Source organism: Chionomys nivalis, chromosome 6 (assembly GCF_950005125.1).
Source record: "Chionomys nivalis chromosome 6, mChiNiv1.1, whole genome shotgun sequence".
NCBI lineage: Eukaryota > Metazoa > Chordata > Mammalia > Rodentia > Cricetidae > Chionomys > Chionomys nivalis.
Window position 1 is genome coordinate 95,162,154 of NC_080091.1, and position 11,613 is coordinate 95,173,766.

Genomic DNA, 11,613 nt, shown 5'->3' on the forward strand with positions numbered 1-11,613 from the left:
CCAGTCAGACTTCTACTCTTCTGTCAGCTCAAAGAAGAGGCTTTTCCTACTCAGTGACTTAAAAACAAAAAGAGAAAATTATAGCTACTCTCCCTTTCTGTCTCCTTGGCTTTTTTTTTCTAGTGATTACCACTGCCTGACAATTTACTTGTGTGGATCATTTAAGTGATATGAAATTGGTGGAAGTTTTTTCCAGAATATAACCAAATCTGTTGTCAAGTAACTAATAAGGGAAGAGGGGGGTTAGAAAGACAGGAAGGAGGAGGAGGAGAGGTAGGAAAACAGAAGCGAAGTTCTCTCAGATGTTCATTGAAGTGTGTTCTATTTTGCATCTTCCCCAGCCCACCCTTTTCTGGAATAGACCAAATGATGACCTACAATTTGATTCTCAAAGGAATTGAAAAAATGGATTTTCCCAGGAAGATAACAAGGAGGCCTGAGGATTTGATCCGGAGGCTTTGCAGGTGAGAATGACCGTCAGCAATGCTTGGTGTTGGAGGAAGTGTGAAGGCTTTCACCACTGTGCAGATAGATACACCACTGTGTATAGAGGCTTCACAGCTAGGTTTCTGTGTTTGCAACTTCAACTTTTTATGTTGCTGTTATAACTGAAGGAAATTGGTTTTTGTGTTTTTTTGGGGGGATGGGGTGGGTGTTCGAGTAGAGTTTCTTTGTGTAACTTTGGAGCCTGTCCTGGAACTTGCTCTGTAGACCAGGCTGGCCTTGAACTCACAGAGATCTACCTGCCTCTGCCTCCCATATGCTAGGATTAAAGATTTGTGCCACCATTGTTCACTGGAAGTTTTTAAGTTAAAAAATTATTTTTGAAAATTTTGTGTGTGTGTTGACTAAGTACATATCTGTGCACAAGTACATACCTGTTACCCTAGAAGATGTCATCAAATCTGAAACTGGAGTTACAGACTGTTGTGAGCTATTATGTGGGTGCTGGGGACCCAACCCAGGTCCTGTGAAAGAACAGCAAATTTCCTTAACCACTGAACTACCTCTTCCGCTCCTTAATAGTCCTTTTCTTTTCCTTCCTTCCTTCCTTCCTTCCTTCCTTCCTTCCTTCCTTCCTTCCTTCCTTCCTTCCTTCCTTCCTTCCTCCCTCCGTCCCTTTCTCCCTCCCTCCTTTTCTCCCTCCTTCCCTCCCTCCCTCCTTTCTTTCTTCCTTCCTTTCATCTTTCCTTCCTTCTTCTTTCTTTCTTTCTTTCTTTCTTTCTTTCTTTCTTTCTTTCTTTCTTTCTTTCTTCTTTCTTCCTTTTTAAATAGGTTTCAAGAAAAGATTTACTTTTATTTTATGTGTATGGGTATTTTACCCGCATATGTGTCTGTACACCACACAGAGGTGGCCACAGAGTCAAAAGAAGGCATTGTCTCCTGGGGCTGGAGTTACAGGTTGTGAGCTGTCGTGTGGGGGCTAGGACTCAAACCTGAGTCCTCTGGAAGAACAGTCAATGAGTGTTCTTACCCACTGACTTATCTCTCCAGCCCCCAATAGTCTTTTTAAAAAATAGTATTTCTCCAGTCTTCTTTTAAATTATTGCAGCCTTCTACTTATTACTAAAAGCATCATTTTTCAGAAAAACTTTGGAGACTTTCAGAGTTTTTTGTTTTGTTTTTGCCTTGCTTAAACTGCATTGTTCTACACTATCCCCTACTCTATCTTTGATGATTTTTTAAAAACATTTAAAGTTAGTAAAGTCATTAAACCTAGTTTGGGATTCCTACACATTTCTAAATTACAGCTTAGATGTAAGTGAAACTCTAAAATATTTTCTAGTTCTCTTAGCCAAGTTGGAAAGATAGTATTTATTCAGCATCTATGCAAAGCTCATATAAATAACTGGTAGATATATCAACGCTCATCTATTGTTCCTCGGTGAGAGGGTCGTGACTTTGTTCTCTCCCTGTACTCAAGTGGCTGACCCACACAGTAGGATCTCATGAAAGTTATTGAGTCGATGAATTTAAAAACAAATGTTACTCAATTATCTAAAACCACTCAAATATTACTATTATAAACTTCTTTCATAAATTATTCCAGGCAAAATCCTACAGAAAGGCTGGGGAATCTGAAGAATGGGATCAACGACATTAAGAAGCACAGGTACTGATTTTCTTTGTTGCCAAGATAAAAATAGAAATATATAGAATAACCAGGTGCCTTAGGATTTCCATTGCTATGATAAATACCATCGCCACAAGCAACTTGGAGAGGGAAGAGTTTATTTCATCTGACAGCTTGTAGACCATCATTCAGGAAGTCAAGGCAAGAACTGATGTAGAGGCCCTGGAGGATTCTTACAGACTGGCTCACAGGCCAATCTGCTGGAAGCATTTTCTCACTTCAGGTTCCCTCTCCCCAGAGGAGCCTATCTGGTATCAGCCTGACATATGAGTCACCAATACATGAGGAGATCATGACAGGTACTCTTAGGAGACCATTGTCTTCATTTTACAGGCTTTCAACTTTTGGGTGTTTGGGTGTTCAGTGTTTCTTTGCAGATGCCCAAATTATCTCGTGTGATTTCTTTAATGTCGGACATTCCTGCCAAAAAGGAGCAAAGTTATTTTAAAAGCTGTAAAATCGCATCTTTCAGTCATAGAAACAGTATTTATCCACTGTTATTTTCATTATTGCTAACCTAGCTTCTGTAGAGGAATTAAATAATGTTTTCGGCATTGAACTTGTAAGTAAGGTGGGATATAATTCTACAAGAGATGTAGAAGAGAACAGTACACTTTGCCCCACTGTTCGACACCAACTAATGAGTCTTTTCGTTGTGGTGCCGTGAAAGCAAAGCCTTTGGGAGGGACTATGGCAGGATCTTGCTCTGGCATCACCTCGGTCTTCAATCTTACAGCCCCATTAGAATAATTCACTAGAGGCAAGTGTAGTAGAAAAGATAAGGGGAAATTTTATGACAGAATAAAGTGTGGCTTCCATGGATAAGAGTATGTGGCGGCCAAAGGAGTCGTTGCAGAGCACAGTGCTCTCGTGTCATGGCGAGAGTGCCCAAGGTGAGCAGGACCATCTTCAGCCTGTATGTGTAGTTAGGATTTATCATTAGGTGAGCAGGACCGTCGCTCCAGCCTGTGTGTGTAATTAGGATTTATCATTATTCCTGAAGTCCATGAGCAGACAGATTTCCCAAGGGTGTTTTCCTGTCCAAATTGATAAACTCACTTGGGTTAGGAGGGGCAATGATTTGTCAAGGCTCCTACTAGACTGTAGTCTTCTAAGGTTTGGGAATTCTGGATCCTGTTGGAGATAGTACTGATGGCTTTCTGGGCAGTTCAGGAGATCACATCTCCAGGGCCAAAGAAATGACTCCGCTCATTTAAAAATAAATGAAGTCCTGCAGCTCCAGTCCTCGGCCTTACAAGCTGTGCACTGTGAGGGAGGGGCCCAGCGCCAGCGTCTTTAAAACATGCTAAAGTTTAAATGGCTCCTCACAGAAAGCATATCCTGATGTATTAAAATCCTTTCTGCGGCAATTGAAGAGTAAAGAGATGAGTAAGAAGTCAAACTGTACTGTGGTTCACAGCCCCTAAGACCGGGAGAGTCATTGACTGTGTTACTTATGATGTTCGGAAGTTTAGTTGTTAAATCTTTTTATTTAATATATTTTCAAATTACATTTAGTTTTTGTCAGTTCGTGACTTATCGTATGTCATTTGTATTCTATTTTAGTTTTAAATAATACTATATATTCATTTAAAATATAATGTCCTTTGAATGTTTCTGTGAGGTCTGAAACCTCCATTTACTTCTCTGATGATGTACATTGGTTTGTACACACTCGTGATAGTATTCTCATGAGTCATCTAGCATTCCCCTTTAATGGCTGTTAGACCCCCAATAACTTCCTTGGCATCCTCTCTGATTTGATTAAATATTCATATGTGGCACATTGAACCTTTAAGATTTATGGCTTTTAAACAATCCTTGGCAAGACCTGGAATTTTCGAATGTTTTCATTTTTGTTTCCACTTTGCAGACAGAAAATATCACCTGTAACTATACTTTGATGATCCCACATAGAAATATGAGAATTTCCTTATTGCAAGCCTTTGAATAGGCTGATATGTCCATTTTGAAAACTAAAACCACCTCTAATATTTTATTCCTCTCAGGTGGAGGGGTGGTGTTTCTGTGTGTGTGCGTGCTGAGAGTCGGGATAAAATCTAGAGTTCCAAGCATGCTAAACACATGCACTACTAAGCCGCACCGCCTGCCTTCCACTGCTGTTTCTCACGGATGCAATAGGAGAATATTAGCAGTATGGGTACAAAAGGAGGCATGTGGCTGATATTGGTTTTTCTTAACAGCAGCTGCGAAATGAATAAATAAATAAATCCTAAACAGCCAGTCCTGCTGTATGAATTCATGACCCCCTCCCCTGCAATCAAGCCATGTGTTCGCCATTGTGCAATCAAGCTCCCTTATAGGGTGAATTAGAACGAAAAAGGGAGAGGGAGGGAGGGAGGGAGACAGGCCGACAGACACAGGACAGACTCTTCTGCAACTTCACAGACATTAAAGTGCTTGTAATACTTTATTCTGTGTCATCCTCTGGATTGCCTTCAACTGCAAAGCTCACGATTTATCTTAAAATCCAATTTATCTTCTCCTTTGCACCTCGGACTTTGCCAGTTTCTTTTCTCATTAGAAGATGACATATAAACCTGTACTGACAAGTGTCCCACCAATTAAAGTGATTCTTATTATCGTGTCCCCCTCTTTCTCAGTAATGAGTCCTCATACTTAGCTTTGGGGTGGCTGGAAAACAGAGTCTAATTGCCGAGAGGCTCTGTCTTGTGTTTTTCTTATTTACCTGAGGCTCTTTCCAATGCAGCAGCCAGACTGTGGCGGGATGTGCATGCAAATGCATGCTGTTATTTGACTTTTCTTCTCTCGTGAGAGTTGATTTGTTCATTCTCTGGAATAGGCAGAACTGCTGCCACTGACGCTTCAGAGTCAGAATGCAAGGGACAATCAGCAAGAGACAACGAACCGCATGCTGCTCTCTGCACTGAAAGGCAGAATTTCATTCTGCTCTCCTCCTCCTGGCTCCTTTTCTAAGCTATCAAGCTAGGTGACAACTTCAGGGTGTCGGTGGGGAAGCCTATGTGTCTCTCTAGATAAAGGGGTCTTTAAACTTCATACAAATCTCCCAAGACAATAGCTTTCTTAATAACCAGTGTATTCTTAAGAATCAACAACAGCAGCATTCCTGAAGGGGCTGGAGAGATGGCTCTGTGGTTAAGAACGAATACTGTTCTTGCAGAGGACGTGCGTTCAGTTCCAGGCCACTGTGTCAGCAGCCTATGGCTCTCTTTAGTTCTGCCCCAGGGGACCTGACACCCTTTTCTTGCCTCCTCATTGGGTGTCTGCATTGAAGTGGGTACACACACACACACACACACACACATGTGCAAGGGCACACATACACAAATATATTATTAAAAAATTATAAAGTAAATCTTTTGAAAATCTTTTAATGTTTGTATTAGATTTTTCTACTCCTCTGTCCAAAATTAATTTTTAAAAGAAAACTTTCATGCCACCTTTTTACAAAAAACTACGTGTGCCTAAACATGGTACCTATTATATGAACTTGCCCAATTTGTTCATTCTTTATTAAATCATCTTTGTTCCTTTGTTTATTAGCTAACCTAGAAATGAGGCTTTAGTCTTTTCTCTTAATGCCTATTTTTTGTTGATATGTATTTTTAAAAATTGTTTTTTTTTTGAGGTATATATTTTTCTCTGCTCCTCTCCCTACCTCTCCCCTCCCCTTTAACCCTCTCCCAAGGTCCCCATGCTCCCAATTTACTCAGGAGATTTTGTCTTTTTCTACTACCCATGTAGATTAGATCCATATATGTCTGTCTTAGGGTCCTCGTTGTTGTCTAGGTTCTCTGGGATTGCTAGCACCTATTTTAAAGGAAGGCTAGTGAACCTGGGTGCATATAAGTATACATTTCCTGACAGGAGAAGATATCAAATACATTGCCATTACTTCTGAGAACAGTGTCCACAAATCTGAAAACAAGCAGTTTCTCTGCTCTTGGTGTCAGCGTTTCTTCGCTGAATGTTATTCACATATGTGTGTGTCCTGGCAGTTGCATTGCATAAAATGCAGCCAATCTCAAAGGCCAGGATCATAGGAAAGGCCACTCATGCTAAGTAAATGTCATCATTAGCCAAATTGCAGCAAGTACGCTGAGAAATGCAAGGCTGCTTTCTTCAGTAGAACCGCAGTGATGGTTAGCATTAATGTTTCTGGGGTTCCTTGGAGAAAAAGCATTGCAAGATACGCCAAGAGTGGCTCCTGTATTTGGTGGCAAAAGAAGATCCTGCAGAAATGTGTACCCAGCAATGTCTGAAGAGGGAGCCCACGCAGTGCCAAGACGAATAGGTGTGTGGTGAGGGAACACCTGTGTCGTCACACGGGGACAGAGGATAGGCAGACATCAGCTAACACTCTTGTCTGGCTCCTGCTTTTTAGCTAGAGTTGCAGGAGCTTCTATCAAAATGGCATCTAAAGTAGAACACACTAGATCCCAATCTGCTGCTAAATTAGGCTTGTGCTGGGGAATCCAGTCAAGGATAGATCAGAAGTGTGAAGTGAGGTGAGGCTGTGGAAGGAGGGAACGTTTGACTTCTGGTGTGTCAAAAGGAGGGCAGGGACAGAGTCCCAACTCCTGCCTCGGTCACCACCATTGCTCCACTTTGCCCTGTGGTCGTTCTCTAGGTGACCACCGTTACCTTTGACCCAGATCGTGTTGTTTCCTCATCATTTTGTAATGTCTTTCTATCCCTCCTAAACTTAATACACCCTAAACTCTAACACAGCACCCAAATACGAGCTGGCATTTCATTGTTTCTTCAACATTTTCTGTCATTTTTGTTTTTAAGGTTGACTTTTTATTTCTCAACCATGTTTTATTAATTCTTTGAGAACGTATACACATAAAATAAAATAAATAAACCTAAAAATAAAAATAATGAAAAGAAATGAGGGCATCATAAAGAGAGGAATAAAGTTCTGAAAGTCTGGAGAGGTGATGGACTCTAAGTTATGAATCTAAGTGTGACAAGAAAGTATCTAGATGATTTCTGGGCCGTGTGAGTGCTTAGTAGGCAAGAGTTTAACACAAAATGGGTCAAAACAGCTTCTCCTTTAACTTTCAGCTGCTTGCAGCATCACTTTTCAAGGTAGGTAGTGAAAAAATGGATTGATAAATATACTCTGACATGCTATTCATTTATTATGTAATGCTATCCATTTATTACATAATGCCATTTATTTATTATGTAAGTAATACCCTCCATATTTTTCTCATTTTAGGTGGTTAAATGGTTTTAATTGGGAGGGCCTGAAAGCACGGAACCTTCCATCACCTTTGCGAAGAGAGGTACGATGTTTGCTGTGACATTCCCTTGATTAGTTTCTAGGAACTAGTTTCTAAAAACAGATTTTGAAAGAGGGAGAAGGGGAGGAAGAGCGAGATAGCATGTACACAAAAGATTTTAGGTGACTCTTTGAAATATTACTTAGTAGGCGAGGCTGCCCTAGTAATTATGGTATAGGGACTTAAATTGTATTGCTGGGGCTGGAGTACAGGCTCAGTTGGTCAAATGCTTGCATGCAGCATGAAGATCCCATGCATAAAAAACTGTGCGTTGTAGTGTGTGCCTGTAATCCTAAGACTGGGGAGACAGAGGCCGCAGGGTTCTTGAAACTCACCAGTGCTTTTCTTACCAAACTGATGAGCTCCAGGTCCAAGGAGAGATACTGTCTCCAAACATAAGGTAGAAGCAATGAGTAATGACTCCTGGAATCCGCCTCTGCATGCACAGGCATGTACACACATGTGCAATGTGTGGTATCCCCGCACATGCATAACAAGCACATATATACTCCATGAATACACACAAATAAAAATAATGGTATTGCCTATTTGATGAGCACTGAGGTCGCCTCTCGGGAATTAAATATATCACAGTGTCTCCTAAATCTCAAAGTCATCAGAGTTGCTCAGGTGCCCAGATGAAATGCAGTTTATTATTAATTACCATAAGAGTTGTGATGTATTTGTCATCTAACAACACGTGCTACTAAAAATGTAATTATATCTATATATAAAAGAAATGCTTGCATTATTACACAAACAGGAAAAATAAACTAAAATGTAAGGCATATAAAGAATGATCAAGAGCAATGGTCAGCCATAAAATTATTTGCCTTTGAGAAAAATTTAGAAGGGAGAACAGAATGGAACAGGAAGAATAAGAATAAGGAACTAGAAGAATAATATTGGTGTGTACATTTTAAATGATCAGTAGATATCTAATCTCCTGTGATATTTTAATTACAGTAAGTGTAGTCGAAGAAATTAGGCAAGATCACATTTTTTACTTGAATATATCAGAATAGAATTTCATTCTCTAGTAGAGTTTAGCTCTTGTGCAAACTTTGAGCTATCGATGTCTGAGTGTGCAAAGGGAGACACGGCTTCCACAATTCTTTCGGACAACACTCACATAAATTTGGTAGAATGTTGATCTATTAGTTCTTGACACACTGCTCCCAAGTCACGTGATGTTCCACTCTCTCTTAGCCTATGCTGGCCAGTATGACCCAGGAGTTGCCCCCAAACTCCCAACACACCATAATAAGTCACAATAATGTCATTAATTGTTCCTCATCTTATTTAATTAGGTGCTTTGCAGTTTGTTTTAAGTAAAGAATTTCAAACCACTTGGTCACAAAATAATTTAATACCAGAGTCATTTTATTCTCTTAGTGACATTTTAGCATTACTAAGATTTTGAATTGTCCATTTGTTTGCTATTTTGCATAGTTTATTAGTTATTAGGGTTGAATGAACTGTTCAAATTCAATATTGGTAAGAAACTTAAATGAAAGAGGAATTCTGATAAATTTTGATATTTTAAAAAGTATTTGTTTTGAAACTGTTTCTTAACTTGATAAAAGAAGGCAGATAGTACTTGTTTCACCTTTTCTTTGGAAAATACTTCCTCAGGTTTGGTAGCTCCCGAGGAATGTAACAAGAACTAAATCCTTCACTTTATCCAGTCATCTAATGGGATGGTCTTATGAGGCTGAGACTGTGACATACTGGCAGGCTTGCTCACCCCGATCCTCACCTTTGCTCTGTCCTTTCTCCATTAGCTCAGTGGCCCCATAGATCACAGCTACTTTGACAAGTATCCTCCTGAAAGGGGGGTGCCTCCGGATGAGATGTCAGGCTGGGATAAAGACTTCTGAAAGAAGAAAAGTGACGGCAGGCATGTGAGGATCAATGACACCGTGCTGAGTATTCCTCTCATGAGAGCATCAGGAAGATCTCTTAGAAGATCATCAGGGAGAAGATCCTGATGGATCACGGAAGCAGAGTGGCTAGATGTGGTTCTGAATGAGAACATCTCCTTTAGATGCTGTGAATTACCCCTGTATTCCTGTATTTGTCTCTGCTGTCAAAGACTGTCCCCTCCCTTTTACATGATCAGATCTATTTTTGCTGGCATAGCATAGATTTCTCTGAGATCTGTTCCTCCCTACAACTCATACTCTCTTGCCTCGAATCCTAAGAAAATATTAATATTTTCACCTTGAGCACCTAAGTCATCCAGATAGAAGGAAGAATATGAACAACTTTAGAAGACTCTTTCCAGGGCTGAACAGAAACCAAGGATATATTGTGACATCTTCAAGTGGTGGTTTCCAGAAATCATGAATTTCATCTTCTTTTAACCTAAAAATACACTAAATTGTTTTTCTGATTCCATCCAGGGAAAAGAAAACATTTGAATACTAGTCAGAAATACCAGTTACTTAAGGAAGTCAGTTAATCAAATCAGATAATTACATTATTTTTAATGACTTAGAAAAGTAAACAAAAACTTTCTTTTTCCTTTGGCCAGCTGTGATACCTCAGAGATTTTTCAGTATCTTCATTAAAAATCATCTAGAGAGTATGGCTAAATATTGGGCCTTTGGAAATGTTTTACCTTATATTAAAAAATATTTCCACTAGCAAAATAGAAAACCTGGTGGAACAAAATACGAAGGACATTTCCTTCCCACAAAAGACTAAGCACAATGAACTCTGGTAGGTAAAGTTGCTGATCCTTTCAAACTCTGAGATATACTGTTTAGTCCGTTATTACTGCTATTAATAAACACAAAGAACAGAAGGACCACCTTTACTCTTTATTGAGAAGCCGGTTGGCAGATGCTGGTATTTGTTGTAATCACTGAGTTAGTGGCTTTGTTTAAAGCATTTGAGTCATGTATATAATTACAGCACAAGCTACTGGGAATGTGATAGGATTTTAGAAGGCAAAGGAACTCTCAGAATCTGCTCTCTTTCTGCTGTGACTTGACAGTCTTCCAAAGAGTGAATAGGAGAGGTTCTGTGCCCTGGTCACCCGTCCCTGAGGATTTCACCGGTGAGTGTTGGTGGGTGTTGATCACAACTACTTCCTCTCTTCCTTCCAAAATGGTGGCAAATTTCGCTCTATCTTTTTAATCCGGCAGGGTAGAAACGACATTCTGCATCATTCCTAGTTCCTGTATCGTTCAAACTTCTGATTGTATTTTCATATGATAATATTCTATGTGAAAAGCAAACTTCGCCAACTCCACACGTATTTTTTCATTCTTTATAGAAAGTCAGCAACTTATTTCCTGAAGATTTAAGCCAGATAAGCGAGGCCCAGAATAAGAAAGTGCATCCTTAATAAATTATATTTACATATTTAGAGTCCTTTTGCTGAACCAAAGAGTTTTGTTTTTCAGAGTAGATTTTTAAAGATTATGTATTGTATATAAAAAAGCCATTTTTAATAGAATTAATATAACATGCTTTAAGAATTTCTAAAGTCTAAAAATATTTTATTTGCATTTGGTTTGTAATGTACTATATGTTTTTTCATGTATATATTTTATAATTATAAACAAATACAGGTAGAAAATGGATATACTGGATGGACATTAGGACTGTACAGTTATAATAACAATGGTATTCTCAAAATTGTTCCATTATTCTAGTTGAAGAGAATAATACCACATGTATAGACTTAAAACCCAACCTAGAGGTTAATTTTTCCTGTGAGTGGTCATATCATATGTAATTCTCACATATGACTTTTTTTTACTGTGTTTCCTTTATAAAGATGAAGATATGTAAGACTGAATTATCTTTTAATCTCAGCTTGATTTTTAGCTCAGTGACCTTGACAAGATGATTTGCCTTTGGGTACTCGCGTCTTACTTGTAGCACAAAGGTGCAGTGATGTTTACAGACAGATCCTTACCTGGTGTCTGGGAAGTGATCCTTGATGCGTCGATGGGAACTACTGCTACTGTATCTGTTGAAATTAAAGCGGCCTTATTGACCACTTAGTTCTGAACCATGTGTGTGGTGTCTGTATGCAGAATTGTTAAGTTAAATCAAGTCTCTGCAGTGAGGATGGTTGATCAAACTTCAGTTTATAAGAAGCATTAATCATCCCCAAAAGGAGGTGCTCTACTGAACTGACCTACATTTTGAAATTCATGAATTAAAGAT

At 39.2% G+C, this 11,613-nt stretch overlaps 1 protein-coding gene across 1 annotated transcript in view; it reads left to right on the forward strand.

Annotated features, from left to right (window-relative positions):
- Prkg2 (protein kinase cGMP-dependent 2) overlaps positions 1-11,392 on the forward strand; it is a 106,411-nt gene extending 95,019 nt beyond the window's left edge. The window contains exons 16-19 of the mRNA XM_057772998.1: positions 342-464; positions 2,051-2,113; positions 7,365-7,431; positions 9,213-11,392. Coding sequence (XP_057628981.1) covers positions 342-464; positions 2,051-2,113; positions 7,365-7,431; positions 9,213-9,308 — 349 coding nt within the window. The 3' untranslated portion in view covers positions 9,309-11,392. The remainder of the gene's footprint in view (positions 1-341; positions 465-2,050; positions 2,114-7,364; positions 7,432-9,212) is intronic.
- The last annotated feature ends 221 nt before the right edge of the window (positions 11,393-11,613 follow it).